General features: G+C 37.2%; 1 protein-coding gene across 2 annotated transcripts in view; it reads right to left on the bottom strand.

Annotated features, from left to right (window-relative positions):
* Positions 1 to 3,162: 3,162 nt before the first annotated feature.
* The window catches only part of sema3a (semaphorin 3A), a 239,982-nt gene continuing 220,787 nt past the window's right edge, over positions 3,163 to 22,357 (bottom strand). For both annotated transcript variants that reach the window (XM_003221421.4, XM_062981858.1), the window contains exons 15-17: positions 19,891 to 19,958; positions 9,515 to 9,657; positions 3,163 to 5,339 (exon numbers count right to left, since the gene is read on the bottom strand). In XM_003221421.4, coding sequence (XP_003221469.2) covers positions 4,884 to 5,339; positions 9,515 to 9,657; positions 19,891 to 19,958 — 667 coding nt within the window. In that variant the 3' untranslated portion in view covers positions 3,163 to 4,883. The remainder of the gene's footprint in view (positions 5,340 to 9,514; positions 9,658 to 19,890; positions 19,959 to 22,357) is intronic.

The following is a 22,357-nucleotide window of genomic DNA, read 5'->3' as shown; positions in this document are numbered from 1 at the left end:
TCATTTAGTTGATTCAGTTGTATGCAGAAAAACAAATCAGCACAGATGTGATTGTACTTTTGCATTAATCTGGCTGGATCATGGCTTGAAGCTTTTTGGGGAGGCTAAAGAAAAAAATACATTTTAAAATGTGACACTTCCAAACTACTTATCTTAGAGAAAGCATCACCCGCCTCAACTGAAACTATTTTTGAGAACACACATATAGGATTCAATATCGAGAAAAAAAATAACTTTATGTATTTACTATTAATAGTTATTGCTCAGTATGACTAGAGTCTTTGTACCTTTGAAAACTATTGACCATTCATTTGTTAACTGGTTCTCTCACAATTCAGATGAACAAGTAAGCATATTGTTTAGAAATTGAAAAATTGTTTCAATACTCTTCCAAGGGTTTATGTTTTTTTAAAAAATGGTCATAAGCCATTCAAAATTGCATTTTAAGTACTACAAGCTAAACCAGACTCACATTGCTTTATTGACATATGTCATAGTTCATAGTACAAACTGTATGGTTCACTAAGAAATTATTTAACTGCATCCTTTTACTAATTAGGTAAATCTAATGGCTGGAATCCTATATTAGGAGACATACAACTTTCACCTACCTATTTCTCCATAGCAATGTCTCCTTATGATGCCTTCCTAAACTCACCTTTGAAGAGACACAGCCTTTGCTCCCAACATGATCATTTTCATAAGCTTCATAAGGAGGTAACCAATGAGAATTGATGAAATCAAAACCTGAGATTCGCTGGCTGCCCCAGAGCACTGTTGTGATTGTATGGCTGCTAATAAAGTATAAATGTATATTTGATCCTACCTGCTTTTTATGATGCAGGAGGTCCTACTCTATGCTGTGCCAAACATGACTGTACTCAGTGACTGAGTGAAAGAGTAGCTTTACATATACAGGTTGTACATCTCTTATCTGGAAATCCAAATTACTCCAAAATTTTCCACATGAGTGGCTGAGATAGTGGCACCTTTGCACGTTGATACTTTGGTGTACGCCATGTTTGTTTCGTGCACAAAAGCATAAAAATATTATGTACAAAATTACCTTCAGGTGAAACATAAATGAATTTCTTATTTAGACTTGGGTCTCATTTCCATGTTATTTCATTCTTGACATATATGCAAATCAGGTATTCTGAAACCCATATAGGTATAGATAATCCAGAAGATTTGTTCTTAAACATTTGATATAGGATACTCAGCCTGTACTTATATTCAATATGAATCTTATTGCAACCATCACATGGGATAACATGGATTAATAACATCCTATTTGGACTTGCACATAACCGTGGGGGCTTTATATTCAGTTGTGATGTGATGGATAGCAGAGCACAAAACATTGAACCCTTGTCCATACTTCCCCAGACATAAGACAGGGAATGAGTACAATCGTTCCTTTCATTTGAATACATTTTAATACAGGTTGAACATCCCTTATTTGAAATTTCAAAGTTGTCCATATGGGTGGCTGAGATAGTCATACCTCTGTTTTCGGACGTTTTAGTGTACACAACTTTGTTTCATGAACAAAATTATTTAAAATATTGTGTATAAAATCACTGTTAGGCTATGTGTATAAGGTATATGTGAAACCTAAATGAATATCATGCATGGATTTGGGAATCATCTTCAATATATCTCATTATGTATATGCAGATATTCCAGAATGAAAAAAGAAAGGGACAATAGAAATATAGAACACTTTTGGTCCCAAACACTTCAAATACTCAGCCTTTACTGTACATTTTTCAGTGGCTACATACAAGAGGCTTGGTTCAGGCATTTCTTGGTGGGTGAGAGATCACACCAACCTAAGATACATGATCCTAAACTCATGTGATCCCTTATTCACACAATGAGGAATATTTTCACCCTTCCTTCAGGCAAGGAATCATTACCCTTGGCTGGATGAGTGAACTGGTCCATAGTGCAGTGTATTATGGGAAGATTAAAAATAATTTCCAGGAAGGGAATCACATTTAGAACTTCATATAGTTTTCAGATGAGTCTGCATTCATAAAAAATGCATGCATTGTTCTTTTGTCTCATCTTTCTGATGTACAGTTTGTGAGAAGTGTAAATAGCAATGGTTGATATCCTGTTTGGTAGTTATAAGATCGTAAACTTTCTTTAGGGTCTCATAATGTGAGGATTCATGTCATTGTTAAAATGGAATGTGACCTGCAATCCTTACTTTTTTAGCTGCGGAGCAGCTCAGTCAAAAGTTTTCTACAGCAGAATGGGTGCATTGAAATGAGATTTGCAGCACTTTTCCAGACATTAAGCACATTGAAAGGAAGAGTTGTATAATGTCCTCTTGTACCTTATGATCTGGTATAGCACTGCAAATACAATTTCCAATCTATAGATCTGCAGTGCCTCAGAAACCCATTTGTTATTAGGGCACTGTCCTTCTGATGACATTGAATATAATACAAGGTTTTGTTGGCTTTTATTGGAAACAAAACATGATGATATTGTGAGGCAGTTTTTGTAGGAGGTCTGGGTGTCTGACAAGTTTACATTGTCCTGCTATTTTCCCCTGTAAGATGCATTCTAGATTATATAAACCAATCACTATCTGCTTTGGAGCTGGTGGCATAGTTAATGCTCACTTACTCTATTGATAACGCCTCCAGTGCTGATATGTCACAACCCTATGCAGAATTTCATTTAATTCAGCATAGCCACCTGGAAATTGTCTTTTGGATTTTTGTGTAAATGAACATACAATAAAATATACAGAATTTCACCACTGTAAGATCCAAACCCTACTGGGGTATAAATATACTGCATATACAATTCTCCCTTCATGTTTACATTCAATGGAAGACTCACTGAGTTGTCTAAAGGATACTTTCTCTGTTCAAAACCTTTCATTTCAAAATTCATTCGCTTACATGAAGAGCTCCAGGCAAAGCTTTTCTATTGCTCGAATATACTAAGTACAATTTAGATAATATCTGGTTTGGATACTTAACCCTTGAATAACCATGAGCCCTACATTTGTAATGCAAGAAATTCTGAAACACAATTCTAAGTACATCCCTTGATCAAAGGAACATGATTTGCTCATGAAAATAAAATGTTTGTTCTCACCACCATGCCAAGTAAAAAGAAGAAATCTTCACCTAGAAATAATGTGCGTGTAGCCTTTATTCATAACTACACATATACTCTTTAATACTCTAATATGCATTGGATATTCTGTATGCACCATGCTGCTATATGCCAATTTTTATGCTTTTCTTGATGATGTTTAGATTTTTGTGTCCAGGGAATAATTTCTATAAGATCTCATGGGGACTGCAATCCATATTATATTGTAAAAGACTCAGGGCATGTTCACCTTTTGCCAAGCTAATATGATCTTCAACCCTCTTGATCCTTCATGATTGGTCACATAAACTAGAGCCAAAAGAAGCCGTGATCCAAATCAGTGAGGGAACATTATACTGGGGACTGTTCAGTCATCTAATGTGGTACACTGACTGAGTCTCTTAAGTCTAATTATTGTTTTGCAAGAATTAACTTTGTGTCATAAACTTATCTCACAATGCACTTGAACTCTATGGCTACTGATTTCACGGGGTACCTGTGATGACCTTTCAAAGCACACGAGATTTCTCCAAGAACACCTTCTGAAAACTCTGGTATTAACTATCAATAAATCAATTAGATTCTGTATCCTAATATTCAGTTTTCGCCATCCATATAATAGGTAACAAGGAGATGAAATATTTTAATACTAGTATTCACAGTCTCTTGAAATGAGAAAGAAAATATACAGCTTAAGTCAACTGAGTTTCCCTTCATTGTTTCAATCCATTTCTTTTTGTATCAAAGTATTATACAAGTTGAAGTCTTTCATACTGAACAATTAGGGAGAAACAAGGAAATAGAAATATGTCCATGCAAACAGAGACTTTTTTACCAGAATAAATCCATTTGAAGGGAGTAGGTGGGAGTTATTCATTATACAGCATGCCTGCTGAATTTGCTTACTGTTTAAGGACAAATTTTAAAACAATTGAAATTGAGAAACAGAAGGCAGAGCCTCGTCGCTATTAAAAAAATTAGAATTAAAGTATTAGAATATTTTCAGTCAAAAAGCCTATTCTATTTTAAGAGTTATCTTTGACAGCATATTGGTTGTGGTATACTTAAATAATGATTTTAATAAAATACATCTTTAAGTCAAGGGTTAGAGAAGTCATCAGTAGTAGGTCAGCATGTTCCACTTGTTGCCTTTGCTTCAGATCAACGGTTGATGGTAGCCCGATTCAAATATGCAATTACATACAGTATTGATTTTGTTCTTCCAGTACATTTATAAACAAGAAAACTAGTAGACCAAAAAGAAAAAGAAAAGAAAAAGAGAAAAATAAAGAAAAGAAATAGTCTTGTGATCAACCCAATGTAAAGGTGTTCATCAGCTTTACAATGTCCATGCAGTTTTTAAGGAAGTTCAAGAAAAGTCACATAGCTGATGAGTTCTTTTGCCCCTTCCCCTTTTATTTATTTTTGAAATGGCAGAATGATGGGTGACAATCTTGCACACCAGTGCAAAGTGAAATGCTGACTCAGTCTCAATGCAGAATCCATGGAACAATAAGTTAGTTTCAGAGAGCATACACCCTTGGAAAAACTCAGAATCAGTGGGACATGTCCAATGGGAATTTTCTAACAAAGTGGGCTCATTTTAAACCAGATGGAAGTTGTTTGAGCATTCTGGCTCTTTGTAAACATCCACATAAATGCCATGGAGGGGGAAAAATGTAATGGATATTGCATTTCATTTCCAGTTATTTGTCTATGCAAGTTTCTACTTAGATGAAGTTCCTAGAGGTAATTGTAGCTCAGACACTCCGTGGTGCCCTCTCAAACTCATGGGTCCTCCTGTTTCTGCCTTTTTTATTCTCTTGTAGATGCTTCCACTTGTTTGTATTCACTTGAGCATTGGCAGGTCGTTGTCGGCGTTGTTTGCGGTCCCTTTTCCACACCTGCTCACAGAACTCATCCATTGTGTTAAGGTTGGGGTGGTTGATGAGCTGCATGAAATCCCGATACCAGACTTTTTGGCTTGGAGTCATGCTGTTTGAAGCTTCTTTGATCCTGGAACTATCTCCATCTTCCTCTTTATGAAGCAGCTCTTCAAGGTGTTCTGTATCTATGATCTCCAGTGTTACTTTGAGGAGAGTCTGCATAAAGCCATGTTCTACAGCATGACAGAAATAAACTCCCGAATCTTTCCGCTGTAAACTTCGTAGCAGAAGACCTTGTTCTGTTCGGATCAAACGGTCATCTATTTTGATCTGTGATCATTGGAAAATAAAAGGGGTCACATTTAAGTAATTATCACCATCTTTCAGTGTCTCTTAAGATCATGACGACGACAACAACAACAACAACAACAACAACAACAATAATAATGCTTTTAAAAGTCTCAATATTATGCATTAACATAGTATAGGCCAGTGATATTCAAACTGGTGGACCATGGGTCAGAGTTGGTCCATGATCCACTATCTGCCAGTCCTTTGATATATTACTTGCAAGGAAGAGGGAAAGAAACAACTAAAAGACACAAGTATGGTCTGAATCTGATACAGATTGGTTCTTCCCATCAGATAATCCAAGAATCACAGCTGTAGGACATATGGGGTTGGATTTGTACCAGTATGCAAAGGGATCTTGTAATACCTTTTAGAGCAGTGGTTCCCAAATGTTGGTCCTCCAGGTGTTTTGGACTTCAACTCTCAGAAATCCTGTTAGGAATTCTGAGAGCTGAAGTCCAAAACACTGGAGAGACCTATAATAATAGTTATTATTATTATTATTATTATTATTATTATTATTATTATTATTTCATTTTTATAGCCCGCCTCCATTTCCTTGAAGGGACTTGGGACAGCTTACATGGGGCCAAGTCCATTATAAATCACATTTATAATAAAACATAGTAAGATAAAAACCTGAGTAGGCTCATAAAGATAAATTGGTTGGGAACCACCTTTTTAGAGGAATAGATTGGTAGTATAAGCCTCTGTAGACTAGGTTTACACTCTGATCAAGTTGAATCTGATGAAGTAGATAGTTTATGAAAGTTTTATTGGATTTGTACCAGCTAGACTTGAGTTCAAAAGCATGCTGAGCCATGAGCTTTATTACACAGCTGTTCTAACCTACTTCAAAGTGGGAAGGAACTACTTCATGCTTTTTTGTTGCTGATGTTGTTGTTTGCCTTCATGTTGTTTCTGAATTATGGCTATCTCAAGGCACCCTATCATGGGAGTTTCTTGGCAAGAGGGTCTTTCCTTTCTTCTTCTTCTGAAGCTGTGAGAATGTGATTTTTTCAATATCACCAAATGTGTTTCCATGGCTGAATAGGATTTAACTCTTATTTCTCAGAGTCCTATCCCAATATTCAAAACACTCTGTCACAAAATAATTAAAAAAATACATCTAACACAATTTATCCATGTTGTACAAGAATGGCAAATGCTATGCAAACTGTGCCAGGATGTGAATGATTTAGTCCCTCTTTCTTTTTAAAAATACAGAGATCTCATAATGCGTTTTTAGAATGTTTATGAAAATTCTTGCTATGGCATTGAAATGAATAACACCTCTCCCTTGGACGTTTAATGTGAAATACCATTTAAATGTCTTTCATCAAAAGGCTCTCTTTCTCCATCAGTCTCACTCTCTGCTTCCTCTTCCTTCCTTTCTTCCTTCTTTTTATTTTTCTTTCCTCCACTCCCTCCCTCCCTCTTGGTTCATGTAAAACTGTCTAGCCAACAGAGGAAAGGTTATTGCCATAAAAATGAGGTGATGAAGTGACCCTGCAAGCTAGGAGGATGTCTACATTTCTATTAATCCTCTTGAGCACCTGGGGAAATGAAAAATAGAAGCATGTTGTTCTATAGGTAACTGCAGAAGGAGGCGGGGGACTCCAATGTCATCATTCAAAAATTTCCATCTAATGCTGGCAAAGAATGTTTTTTATTCCCATCGAGGTTATATTAGAAAGTTTAGATATTAAGGCTCAACTAAAATCGATTCATTGAGGCAATGGGGTTTTATTATGTCTTACGATTTAGCATTTTAATCCAGGATAACTATTCTAATTGGGATAAGCAATTGGATACAGCTTTTAATTCCCTCTTAAGGATTGGTTTTTGTTGCTGCTATAAGGGATAGCAAGGGTCTTATCCCAAACTATTATGAGGTCATTGCTTTGGGCTTCTCAGCTGGAATCACAGAGTAAACAAATACTGAAAACCATGATGCTTAAGATCCTGTTTTAAGGACAGAGTTGCACTTGACATTCATTATACTATTTGCCTTTGGTAGCAAACCTTTATCTTTCTCAAATGACAAGAAAGGGATCATTCATCTGACTAGAAGTGAAAACTTAAAGGAAATGAAACTGCTTGCCTCCCACTCCTTATGGTCAGTTTGAGTGGAGTTTCTTAAACTTTTCCACTTGGACCCTCTTTGGCCTGAGAAATTTTTATGTGACACCCGTGTATATAGGTATATAAAATAGGTGTAAAAACCAAACAGTTACTTATAAAAAAATCAGCATTTGCAAGGCTGGTTTTCCTTTTTGCGGAGTACAACTGAAGCATCTTCTGCGGAGTCCATGAAACGCTACACAACATATCTATGTAAATGTCTAAACAGCCACTTAGATGATGTTCAGAACTGTACTGTTGCCAAATTGTTTGGGACCTCAACATTGATATAAGGGGATCCCATATGAAAAGGTCCAAAGACATCCAGTGGCAAACTACATAAACATTAATGCAATTAGACCTTAGGAGTTGGGCTAGGGTTGGGATGGACAGCTTTTAAAACATTATTGAACTTGAATTTCCCTGTAGCCTAGCTAAGAGAGCAAATGGGGAGTACACCAAGAAACAGTTAATTAATTGTCATCCAGTTTGAACATAAATTGAATAATGAATGAATGTGTTCTGTATATTTAAACTGCTTTAAAGTGGCATGATTCATTCATGGAGAGAAGAAAGTGCCAGTGTCACCTAAGAGAGCCAGCTGTCCCTGACCACCACTGCAGCATTTTCCCACTCAGGCATTCAACAAGGCCAGAAGCAATAGTGTAGCAGAGAGAAAAGAGGGGAATCAGTGTTTCTTTTAGGTTCTCTTGGGATGGACTCTTGTCTTTCTGCCACTCTTGTCATAGAAGGGAAAGGTTCCTTCTTCTTCCTTTGTTTATACATGTAAGGAACAATGCTGATTTTGGCCTGTGGATAAGTTAACACAGGTTTTCTGGATTATTTTTTAACTAGAATTTCAAAACTTGTACATGAGTGTATACATTAAATATTGGGCCCCGGAAGGACTTACAAGGTTTCTCATTCATAAACTGCTCTATTAGTTATTCCTAATGTTGGTGATTGTGGAAATGTTCTCACTTTTGTCTCAACAAAAAAAACCCCTTCCCTTTCTGAGATACTGTACATGCATTGGCACAGGACCACATCACATGGAGGTCCTTGATAAGGGGAACAGGGCAAATCTTGGGGTAGCTGGGTGAATTCATTGCCCAGTGTCCTGCATTGCTCACATCACCCACTTGCCCATCAAATGCCGGAAAGCATATCTTTCTGGCTTGCTCCTGCTCTGTTCCCAGGATTTTCAATCTGAAGATGGGTAATCTTCTATGTTCAGGGTTCCCCATTCTAGAACAGTTTGCCGATGCAGCCAGCATGGAGCCTTACCGGAAGTAGCTGTGCAAACTGTTATAGGACAGGGAAATTCATTAATGTGATGAGGTCCACAGTCCCTTTGCTGTCAGCAAGGCTGTTTGAATGTGCTGCATGTCATGAAGAAATAAAATTAGGCTAAAACCTTTAACCAGCATTCCGTGAAAGTGGCTTTTTAGTAGCCCGGACAACCAGAATATGGCTCTAGTATCATCTATGACCTCATTAGATGCAGTCTTCATCTTCTCTTCATTTCTCTATGCTGCCGAAACAGAGCCCCACAGAGTCCATCACATGACACAAGGCAACTTCTGGCAGAATTCTATGGGATTCCCTTGGCAGCATAGAAAAACAGAGCCCAGAATGCCTTTTGGAATGGCAGAAAGTGGGGGAAAGAAAGGACATGGGATGTCAGAAGATGGACTTTGATGGGAGGAAACAGAGTAAGACGGTTCTCTTCACTGTCTCACACTTTCCCCCCACTCATGTGATGAGGTCCATAATGGGAATGCCCCATGAAACCTACGGTTCCTGGAATACTATCCCAGCAGTTTAACAAATTCACAACTGTAGCTTAAGTTTTGCTGGTGCATCACAAAACTACAACTCTCAGGATTCAATAACATTGAGCCATAGCAATTAAAGTGGTGTGGAACTGCATTTATTATGCAGTGTAGATCCACCCCAAGTCTGAGAAATGAATGTTAACTGCTAATTCTTGGTTCAGTTTTTAAGCTCAAGACCATTTGGAACTGTACCTCTTCCTTTCGGTCATCATTTTGTTTCTGGAACTGCCAGTAGACGAGAGCACGCTGAGATTTTGGACTGCATTCCAAGAAAGTGCTGCTATTCTCTACCCCGTAGATAATTTTATCTTCAAACCCAGGTCCACTTGGATTTTCTGTAGGGAAAAATAAAGGGAAACAAGCTACCCATTACTGGAAGACTTTGTGTGCCTCTTGAAAGAAGTAATGTAAATAATGAATTCTTCAAAATGAGATTGAAATGACTGGACATTACACAATAGTTGGTTGGGGGATTGTCTTATCTTTACTGAGATTTACAAAAATATTGAACTTATATTTTAATATTTTATTTTAAATACCATAATGTTATACCCCGCCAGCCTTGGATTTGGAGCCTGATCAGGAGCTGAACTCTGACATAGATGAGGCTTATTATGCCTTTTCACCCAGTTCGGAAACCACTTTGCAGCTCCAGGTGCCTGGAGAAATCAGCCAGGAGGAGCCGCTAATTGGAAGGGAGATTTCCTTGTCTGGGCCAGATGTTCCCGGTTCCCTTGAGAATGAGGGTTTTAATCGGAGAGAATTTGTGAGTCAGGAGAGGAGTTTCAAACAAAATCTTCATAGAAGTCAATGTCTGGCTTCCCAAGGGGATAATGGTTAGAGTTTCCCATGGGAACTTTTTGGGAGTATTGCTCTTCTTACTTGGGTTTTAGTTTAGAATCCTTAAAAGCGTTTTGCACTGTAGAATCTTTGCGGTGTCAACGTTGCTTCTTTGGAGAAAGGTGTCTCCGTAATTTGGTCCAGTTTTCAAGCCAAGTACTTCCAGTTTCAGTTGCAGTCGGGCTGAGTTGAGCCACGACTCGAGTAGACTCTATTTTTACTCCGGTTGTTATTTCCTTGTTCCTGTTTCAAGATTGCCTCCGCTTTGACATCGTGCTGCCTTGATTGCTAAGAAGCATCGCCTGAGGATTGAACTCTGTTTTTGTCAGCCTTGTTTCCTTGTTGCATTTCATGGACTTGATTGCTTGAGAGAGCTAACGAGCTCTTATTGTGGATTATAATATTGGATCTTTCCTTCTACTCATCTGGGATTATATTTGACTTTTCAGAAAGAACTATTTCCACCTCAAACTCTATAACTATTTTCATCTGGATTTATATTTGCTTTAATAAAGATATTAGATGTTATATTGGCTCCTGTCTGGTTTTCGAGTGCTCACACAGCCTTGGGGTGTAACACATAATTTGAAATTAGAATTCATCCTACTGAATATTACTGCCAGTTTTGTTTTAGAGAAACACAGAGACACATATACAGTATACTGACATTAAAATGAAATTTGAAATTTGTTTGGGAGATATGGGTTTCAGTGTGTGGGCAATTAGACTGACAGGTCTGGAACTGGTTTGAGGCCAGGAGAATAATTACATTCACCATAAAGATTTGCTTCAAAATGCCTTGTGGAGGGTCCCCACCCCCAATTTCCAAGCAAGATGGGCATCAACATTCTTAAGCATAGATTTAAAAAACTTAAATGACAGTTAATTAAGTATTTATTTACTCTATTTGCTTAATTTTTATCCCGCCTTTCTCCTGATGTAAGGACTCAAGGTGGCTAACAGCAAACATGACACAATACAAACAGATATACAAATATAAATATAAAATTTAAAAATTCTATGGAGCTGATTTCACCCTGGAATCTGGGATACACTGGAATCTGCTGCAGCACAAACTTGGACTTTTTTGCAACTTTCTTTCCTGTATAGTCTTAAGTGTGTGTTTTGTGGCTGTCACAGTTTTGAATCATCTTGAAGCTGTAATATAGTGACAGTGTAGATGGGCGTAAAGTAGTAACATTCCCTGCTGCTTAGAATGATTAACCAGCTGAAAACACACTCAAAAATGTATATATTTCCGCTTCCTTTTTGAAATGGGAAGTATGGTTGCTAGGGCTTAACAAAGAGAACTGCTAAACAGGGGATTATGTTGAAAGCACTTAGAACAAGTAATGAGAATTTGTATTCCTTAACCTATGACCTCCCAGAATTTCTGCCACAAAATTAGTGTGGGGAATGCATGACCTGATAAACTTTTCCACATTTTTTGACTATGGTAAACCATCCAGAATGAATGGTAAAACCATCCAGGGTGGGTAATCATACAGTTGTCCAAATATTATTGGACTGCAAAGTTCTAGCAGACTTAGCCAGAACTGCCAAAGGTGAAGAATGCTGGGAGTTGCAGTCTAACATGATTTGGCACTTTCTTTAAATAAAGGATTTCTTTTAAAAAATGAAAAGACAATAACCTGTTACACACACACAACAGAGTTATTATTACATTGAAACCTCTGGTCCCTTATTATTATTTAAGTTTAGGTTAATAATAATAATAATAATAATAATAATAATAATAATAATAATAATAATAATAATTTTATTCTTGTACCCCGCCTCTATCTCCCCACAGGGACTCAGGGTGGCTTACAAATGCAAAAGAGTATACATACAAAAACATCAAATACCGAAAACGCACAAATGAAAAATTGAAAAATGAAAAAATAATGCACTCAACTTAATTTTTAAAAGATTTTTTTAAAGATGTGGGCTTTGTATTGAATAACAAGGGTTAGTGTGGTCTTTGAAGATTTAATGATGTCCCAAGAGATCTATGATCCTAATACTTTAATAGACAACCATATAATATAAAGCCTTCAAAAGGTATTAAAACACATTTAGATTGTATGATGGTACAATGTGTTGTACCAGTTGTTAATGTCCACAAATCTTGTTATTGTGGAAACAACATGCCATGAATCATTTCCTTTTGTAAACCATATAATTTATGGAAATGTAATGAGGCCTTGTGGACAAGTGAAGGAAAGTGAAATTACTTCCTTTTTATAACAATATTGTTTCCTAGTTATTCATCAATTGGCTGTAAATGTTGAATTGTTTTTGGATTTATATGGCAGTTGCTTCTAATCCAGCGTCACAAAGGAATTAGGCTCTAAGATTTCAAGATTTCCTTTTAACTCTTTCAAAGCAAGGGTGTAGCAAAACTACAATTACTGAGGGCATGTTTTCAAGAAAAAGTGAACAACATATTGTTGAACTGGAGCCACAGTTTAATTTTCATGTTTTGAAGTTATCTTCTGTTTCTGAAAAATATGTAAATATCTTTAATTCAATGTTTTTTCACATCTGCTAGTAGTGTTCTTGGTGTCAGAGTGATTTGTTCAAGAAGTCATGCTGACAATCCAGAGAAGCTACATTTTTTTTAACAACTCTCAGATTCCTTCTGGAACTTAAAATCTCTAAAAGTAATGTTTCCAAAATTCTGGTAACACCATGAAAACCATAGAACCTGCCTGTTATAGCAATTTTGTACAGGGTTTTTCTATTGGTGCTAGCTTTTGCTTACTGGTTTGGGATCCAAACCATTGTATTTCTACTCTGAAGCAACTGCCATGTAAATCCAAAAACTTTGCAACACTGTAATGCTATTGCAAGATAAACATTTCTAACTTGGAATTAGTTTAGCTAAACCTATCTTTGCATAAACTGCAGCAATGTCATTGTGGTTTTGTTTTAATTTACAAAGGCACATTATGTTGAACTGTAGCCCAGAAATTCTTATGCCAAACTAAAATTGTTAATCTGCAAACTGTCATAGGGTGAGTCACTTTTTGTTCTTTGAAAAATGGCTAACTTTCTAATCTGGTGGTTTGACTGTGCTTTTCCTGCCTGGCAGAAAGAGGTTTGGACTGGATGGTCCCTGGGGTCTTCCAGTGAAATAGTACTGTTAAGCTTATGTTAGTTAAAATTCCCTAAAAATCATTGGATGTGCATTTTTTTCTGAAATTTGCAGGGAACGATGCCCTGATTATGCTGTATAATTGAAAATAGAAATTCAAGAAGATAGCTCTTGTGGGTTTTTTTTAAAAAAAATGTTGTTCATATAAACTTTTTACATTTTTAAAAAATCAGTAGATGAGTAAAACATTATGAAATTTGGGGGGAGGGATAACAGTGATAAATGTGTTCTACCATTGTAGCAAGTTTCATCCCAATAGCTCTAAAAATGAGGGAGAAACGAGTGCCAGAAGCTTCGTCCCTTGAATAATTACTTAACAAAACTTTAACAAAAATTCCATTATGTCATTATAGTTATGATACAGATTTGCCCACTCCCCTAATTTAGTAATGAGTACTGAAACTTTTTTCATTGATTGCACAGGTCTAGAAATTAGGGTGTATCATACAATTGTCTTAGAATCAATAAAATATGGTAATTGTGGATGACTAACTGTATTGTGGGGGGGCCCGGTGGCACAGTGTGTTAAAGCGCTGAGCTGCTGAACTTGCGGACCAAAAGGTGCCAGGTTCAAATCCCGGGAGTGGAATGAGCGCCCGCTGTTAACCCCAGCTCCTGCCAACCTAGCAATTCGAAAACATGCCAATGTGAGTAGACAAATAGGTACCACTCTGGCGGGAAGGTAACAGCGCTCCATGCAGTCATGCCAGCCACATGACCTTGGAGATGTCTATGGACAACACTGGCTCTTCGGCTTAGAAATGGAGATGAGCACCAACCCCCAGAGTCAGTCATGACTGGAGTTAACGTCAAGGGAAACCTTTACCTTTACCTAACTGTATTGTGTTGAGGCATGTTTCTATTCCTCTAGAGCAGTGGTTCTCAACCTGTGGGTCCCCAGATGTGTTGGCCTTTCACTCCCAGGAATCCTAACAGCTGGTAAACTGGCTGGGATTTCTGGGAGTTGTAGGCCAAAACACCTGGGGACCCACAGGTTGAGAACCACTGCTCTAGAGATATTTTTATCCATTGCCATCAAATACTCAAAAAGAGAAAATAGCCACTATGATTGCATGTACTTAAGGTAGGTGCTTTCTAGGAGCTTGTGTACATGGGCCTTATTTTCCACATTCATTGTGTAGCTGGTTCTGGCTGACTTTTGACCACATCAGAAGGGTAAATTTACCCTGAGCCCAATGGATCCTTCCCTCAATGGTGGTGAAATCATCATAAGGGACAGCAATGAGAGCATGGGAGGCTTCTTGTGTTCTTATTGAGAAGAATGGGGCAAGACAGGGGGAAGCCAGGTGGTGACACTTCCCCCCCGTGGAATAGGTAAGGTGTGATGTGGATGATGTGGAGCAACGGGTTCCCCACCCTGTCCACCAGATTCACCATGCTGCATGGCTAATCCCTCCACTATCATGATGAGGTCCTTTTATGACATTCAGGAACTTTCAGACCGTATTGTAGGGAAAAGGAGACATGTTGCTGTCATTGTTGCTGCCAGACGTTTCTGGCTTTAGTAGACATCCCGTGATGATATATGTGGAGGTGACCACATGACCAGAAAGAAGAAAAAGGTTTCAACTCCCAATAGAGGAAATGTTGACTTTGCCCAGGTAAAGTTTGTGTCTCCTTTATTTGAAATGTTTGGGACAAGAAGTGTATAGGATTTTTTTGGGGGGGGGGGGAGTTGGATGATCTGTATTTGAATAAACAAACATAAGGAAATATCTAGAAAATAGGACCCCCAAGTCTAAACACAAAATTAATGTATGTCATATATACCTTATACACAAAACCTGAGGGCAAAGAAATAATTGGGTACACCTAGTCATTCATGTGTTTTTAAAGCTTTGAATAGGCATCAAATATGTTTGAATGTTTTTACTGTGAATCTTTTAATACTGTTTATATTTAACTATGTTTTAATAATTGTATGTTTGCATATTTTAAATGCAGTGCTAACGTTTTTATGTTAAGCCGCTTTGAGTCCCCCTTGAGGAAGATTATTAAAAAGCATTTTGTGTGTGTCAGGAGTGACTTGAGAAACTGCAAGTCACTTCTGGTGTGAGAGAATTGGTCCTCTGCAAAGACATTGCCCAGGGGATATTCAGATGCTTCACCATCCTGTGGGAGGCTTCTCTCATGTCCCCACATGGGAAGCTAAAGCTGACAAATCAGGTATAAATATAGTAGTAGTAGTAGTAATAATAATACACTAAACCATCAAAAAGCAAAGGAGCCACTATCTCAGTATCACATGTGGCCAATCTTAGATACTGGAGTATTTTGGATATTGAATAAGGGGTGTTCAGACTTTACAAGTTGTTTTGGGCAACTCAGATAAATGACTATGCATAGGGGAAGATATACATATTGTAAGTAAGTAAGTAAGTAACTTTATTTTTCTATCCCGCCACCATCTCCCAGCAGGGACTTGGGGTGGCTAACATGGGACAAAGGCCCCAAAACAATCGGCAAATTACAACAATTAAGATGTATTACAATGGATAAAAACACAGTAAAATCAACAATATGCAAAACAGTCCATTAACCATAAAAACTCGATTAAAACATATGATGAGTAAAAATAAAATAAGATGGACCACCAGGTTAGTGGAGGGGAATAGCGTAGAGGGACCATTTGAACTAAAGTGCTATAGTATAGTTATAAAGTGCTTTGGGGCAGAAGGACAAAGTGCTTCTGTTGGTGCTGTGGATGTTGTTGTCATAGAATCATAGAGTTGGAAAAGATCTCATCGGCCATAAAGTCCAACCCCCTGCCAAGAAGCAGGAAAATCACATTCAAAGTACCCCTGACAGATGGCCATCCATCATCATCATCATCATCTTTCAGTTTCATAGCCTCCCAGGTATTAGTGGCTGGAGATGTATATAGAGATTCAAATTATTTCCAAAAATTGAGAAATCATGTGATATCTTTGGATAATTGGCATGTTCCAAATAGTGTCACTTTTTGTAACTGTTGTGGTTTTAATTCTATTTTATGACAGTTCAATTCAGTTATGTTATAAGTTTGTTTGGAAATGCTCCTACTATAATCACAATTGGTTTTGTATCCTTCAGGCACTGTTTATCAATTGCAATCCTCTTCTTTCTCTGCTTCTTTGTCTTCTTTTTCTTGATCCATATATAAGTCACATATAATTATTCATTGACTTAATTGTCTTAGGTCTGATTATTATGAACATTACACACTTTAATCAACCAAAAGGAACCAAAATTGGGCAATGACTGCTTATTTCCAGTAGAGGGTAGTGCTGTATAAGTGTTCTTGTAGAGTCAAAGCTACATTTTTCATTGCTGTAATGGAATGTGCTCATCTAAAAGTGAGGGTGAAGAATGTATGTGCCATCTTATGTCTGGATTGGTCATTAATAAATAACCACATAATTAATAAATCAGCTAACAAATAGCTCCCTGAAAAGCTTTTTAACAGTGTTAATACAAATTGCATGAAGCGAGGCAAGCACTTATCTGTTTACATCCATGGTGAATAAATATAATGTAGAAAACACTTTAGCGGGATCCTTCAGTTTAAAGACTTCATTAATTTTTATTGGCTGACAGTCATTTTAGCTCACGTCCTATGCCCACTAATCTGTGAGTTAGCCACACTGAATTTGATGGGGTTTAAAATGAGTACACAATACATACATTGTTTTGGAAGCAATATTTTTATGCTTCAAAATGTCAACAGGATAGCTGAGCTAAAAGAAATGAAATAACCTTTTTGGGGCTTCATCTACACTGACCATTTAATTCATTTCAGACTAGCTTCAAACTGTGGCAGCTAGACTCCTAAAACACACAAAAGCATGCAAAAGAAAGCACTTAATGTGCATCAATGCTCTGTAGTTTATGTAATCCCCATCCGAGCCACAAAATAGTTGCAGGATTTCCTATGTAATCATCTGTACAGAGGAACCACTTTCTTCAGTACCAATTTGAAGCTCCATTAAATGGTCAGCATAGATGTGCCCTTAGTTTCTCCCATATTTACATTTCTGAAAGTATTATTCTTTCAAATAAATGATAATAAAATGTGCACATTTCAAGAAGTTCTCATTGAAAAATAAATAGGACATAATTTTTCATTACTTTAATAGTTATGGTTGATTTTCAGCATGGACAGAATGTTGTTGAACCTGTAGCTATATAGCCATTTAAAAGGTAAAGAATACATCGGAAAAAAGATTTGACACCCTAACTCAACCTCGCAAATATAGCTGAATCAAAAGAGATTCTAAACTCTGGCTGGAATCTGACATCAGCTACTTATTTATGTAGACTTAACCTTTCCTGGCCATACCACCTTATCCCCCCCCCCCCAAAAAAAACCTGGTGGAAATATAATACCACTAAGTAATTACAGTTAAAGGAGTAGGTAATTACAGTTAAAAGAGCATCAAACTGCATTAATAGTCTAATGTAGATGACCCTGAGTTAAGTACACCTAACTAAACAGCTGATATAGGATTCCAGATCATGTTTTAACATATAATCTCTACAGTTTCTACCTGGATGAATACATTTGTTCATTGCAATTTTTTCTGCTGGTAAAATGTTTTTAAATCTCAAGTTCTTTCTCTCAATTTATGAAAAAGTATGCATTTGGAAAGTCTACTCAGTCTCACTGCATTGAGAGCTATCACTTCTCTGGATGTGTTCAAAGCAAGTCCAATACTCATTGTAGAAACTGATTCAGCAACGGCATATGAACAAAAAAAAGGCTGAGGCACATCACTGGTCCCTATCAGGCCTGTAGCGAGGGTGGGGGGGGTGGTTTAGGGGTTCAAACTCCCCCCGAAATTTTTCAAGTTATAAAAAAAATCTCGTTTACACATGAATTTTAACTGGTTAACCAAATCCCCATGCTAAGTCTATGAGATGCAAAACATTAAGAGTCCCTCCAGGCACTATCTCAAGCAGATATTGACAGGTTTGTAGCGGGGAGGGGTATGTGCTAGGGGTTCAACCCCCCCCCCCCCGAAATTTTCAAAACCCCTCCCGAAATTTTTTTCTGGCTACGGCCCTGGTCCCTATAATCAGGTACTGCCACAGGTAGTATCTCACACAGAGAGATCTTTCCCAGCCTGCTTTTCAATGGAAATCCTGGAAATTCACTGAAGATAGTCTATAGGTGACCTTACCTATGTTTTGATTCAGAAAAAATAAAATGGTTCAGCTTATGCTATGTTTATGTTTAGCTAATGCTGTAATTGAACCTTTTGAAGCATTTAGAAAACGCTTCTTTGTAACCAGTCCCAAATAAACAAAATGCCATACGCTGTCAGAATCGAGCAGCTCTGAAGTATGTGGACTGTGAACAAAATATGAAGGCTTTCTGAAGTTTACTTCTTCCTTAGGCATAAAAAGATGTAAATCAAAAAAAGATATCATCAGTTTACTGAGATACACAAAACTGATGGATAACATATATAATATTCCCAAACCACAGATCCCAGCAATCATAGATGGAATAGACAATTGTGAGAAGAGTACTAGTACTTGACTCTCATCTCGGATGTGATTGGAAAAAACACACAGATTTAGTATGAGTCAGCCGGAAATGATGTGACAACTGGGCAACTATGGTCCCATCTACACAGAACGCTTAGAATTGTGTAGAGGAGGATCAGCCCTGCAGAGGCCAAACACTGAACAAGACTGATCCGGGATAACATGTGGCAAGGCCATCTGAATGCGGTCTTGCCTCATGTTAGCTAAAGTTGGAGAAAAGTGGAAATTCTACCACAGAATTCAGACTTTTTCCTGATTTAGAGTCTGTGAGGATAGCTGCCACTGTCTCCGCCGCAATCCAGCATTTCCTGGGCTCAGGAAGACCATGGATACAGGTTAGCAGTCCACTCTCCCACTGTCCTTCATGTCAGTCTTCTTCCATGACATGGGTACTATTTGTTCCATTCTGTAACATCAGCTAGGACAACAGGGAGTGCTAGGAAGGAGGGAGGGAGGAAAACTATTCCTTCTCTACGCCCTCCAATTTCTTTTAGTGCCCCATCACCCCAGCTGATGTCATGCCATATGATAGTGAAAGGACAGATGCTGTGTTATGGGAAGAAACCACTATGATGGGGGGGGGGGGCAGGGGGACAGTTATCATGGCCATCCTACAGAGCCAAATTGTGTTTGGTGCCATCAGACAGTGAAAACTCCCTGCCACCTCTGCGGAAGCTGGGGGAATTTCTGTAGTTACCATAACAGGGACAATTTGGCACCCAGCATGACAGATAGGTCCAAGTTATGTCCACATGTAGATCTGCCCGATGTTTTCTATATGCGGTGCAAAAACTATACTACTTTTTTGTGTAATGGGCCATATTTATAACACATTTACAGGATGATACACCCTTCTTAATGATTACCAAGAAAATCTGCAAAATCTATTGAGATGATTCTATTGTTGAGGAGAGGAGTGGATTTGCAGTGGATAGAGTAGGAAATAAAATATTTTGATCCCAGTCCTAACCTTTCCCTTTGTGAAGCAACATAATGGACAGGATGAACTACAACTTACCATGATGCTGTAGATCTGAGCAATGAGTAAGGGGGTCACCATTTCGTATATCTTGTCGTCTAGTACGTCTAAAATAAATTAGAAAAAAAACCCTGATAAGCTTTCATTGAATTAATCTGTTGAGTTTCGGACAATATGTAAAGATGCCCTTTAGTTTTTTTCCCTAGTTACAAAACTGCCTGAGCAACAGAAATTTAGCTTGTGAACAATATATGTTTAAACATTTACTTGCTAACTTTATCTGTGTTAGATCAAGGCAAGAAAGCATGGCTAAAGTAAGAAGTTATTCAGAGAGATTTGACTCAACTTAAGCTAAGGATATGAGTTTCTAAATGAACTAGTTGAACATTTGTGAACCACATTAAGCATCATTTCCTTTCAATGACTTTACACTCAATAATCACTACTTTCAACACAAGCAAATATATGTCATTGTGAATGATCTGGGTAAAACCTTTAGTCCGTATTGATTATGATTAACTTAACAGTCTGATTTCTAGGTATTTGGATCAATGAAGGTTCAACATAAACTCAATTTGTCCTCAGTCATATAACTTTCTTAAAGACACAATTAATCTAAAAATAAACTAAGTTTGTACATCAGATTTGTCCCGATATAAAAAGCTTAATTGAGTAATTAGAGTTTTGTAAATGGGGCATTTGAGAATTCCTAAGAGACAGATATTGGCATCTTTCTGAATGTAGACATCTCAGAATTCCATGAGAATAACCATGAAAGTTAAAACTGGTAATAAACATTGGGACAAACTTAGGCCACCATATGTCTCTGATGTAGAAGCTTAATAATAATGAGAGTAAAGTTAAATCTCAGATGCTCTCTAAACAAAAAACTGCAGCAAAATTTTCCACAAAATGGAATATGTAATATGTGTTGATCAGAACATTCCAAACGTTTATATTCAAAGTTAGAATAATGGTTAGAACTGTTATCAATATCTCAATATAATCTATTGTAATGTAGCCTTGAGCAATGTTATACCTTCTATTGAACTTCTTATTGTTGTCTAGCTGGTGCCATTAAAAACATTTTATAGAAAACACAACCATTTGGAATAGTTGGTGCGTGTTTGGTCTGATTACCACTGTTATTTTCCCTTTGTCTATTTCTTTTGTCACAAAACAGCAGTAGCACAAATCCCCCACTTCAATCCATACTGATTCATAGTAGAAGAAAGGAAGATGGCAAACAAAGATGTTGTTAGAGGCTGAACACTTCATTTGAAGAAGAAAGGGAACATGGAAGGAATGAGAAGACAAGGGGGTGGAGGAAGAAAAGAGGATTAGAGGACTGCATAGTAATAGATTTCCAGATCCTGAAATCACGTGAATAAAAGTCAAAGACTCAGTCACAGGTGTTTATAATACTCATCTTTCAGTTGTAAAATTATTCTTTTTAAAAAATAAAAGCATAGTGTAAGTCTAAAACATTTCTCATCACAAAAGAACAAAGTATCTTGAAAATAAAATTTTAAAAATTCATCATGGTTGACTCCAATGAAATCAATCTGTAAATGCCTTTCCCCAAAAGTGTAGGAGAAATCAACCCCCACTTCAGCACTCAAATAAGTTAAAGTGTACATTATTGCAATATAAGTGAAAGTCTATGATTTTTCCACTACTGCTATTTTAATGCCATAATGTTTTTATTGCTATCTGATATATGCATTTTAATATGTCACTTTGGGAGAATCTTGGCTTTAAAGATCTCATATACAATGTCCGTCTGTGTGTGTTTCAATATCACAAAATCTTTAATTTACATTAAAACTATATGTAAGGGAAAATACAAAAACCAAAATGAAACCTACCATACAGAAGCACACTACAACAACAAGAAAAAACTGACTACACAACTAAAATAAAATAATAAGGGGAAAATACAGATAACTTCCTACTTTCCAGATAAGTGGTTTTAATTGCCAAACAAGCAAACTTTTTCTAAGCTAATATCCTAGTTCTACTAATTCTTGAAACCTACAATTGATAAATTATATATAATTTGGAATTAAATTAATACAAATAAATAACAGACCTACTCAAATGATTTTTAAGCCAAAGGTTTCTCTTCATTTGTTTACTTACATTCAGACATTCTTTTCCTGAATGTAAATGCTAATCAATCTGAGTTTAGGATTTGCTATGAAATATTCAGCTGCTCTCCTTTGATGGGGGGAATCAACAGTATTCAGTTTGAGAATAATACTTTAAAAAATAAGCTAGATTTCACAGTGAGGTTGTGAAAAGACACAATCTCGGGAATGCGGCTCCTCATTTATGCCTCATTGCTTTGCAAGCTGTTAAAGTAACAAAAGGTATAGAGCTGCATCCTGGTAAGGATCTGGCAATCTTTCCACAACCTCATTCTTGGGCTGCAAGTGAGTTTGCAAACTGCAGTGAAAAGGATTCTCTTGCTGTCACTGCTCTAGCCATTTCAGGAAGCACAGGC

The sequence above is a fragment of the Anolis carolinensis genome, chromosome 5 (genome assembly GCF_035594765.1).
Source record: "Anolis carolinensis isolate JA03-04 chromosome 5, rAnoCar3.1.pri, whole genome shotgun sequence".
NCBI lineage: Eukaryota > Metazoa > Chordata > Lepidosauria > Squamata > Dactyloidae > Anolis > Anolis carolinensis.
This window is presented reverse-complemented; position numbering and strand designations above follow the sequence as displayed.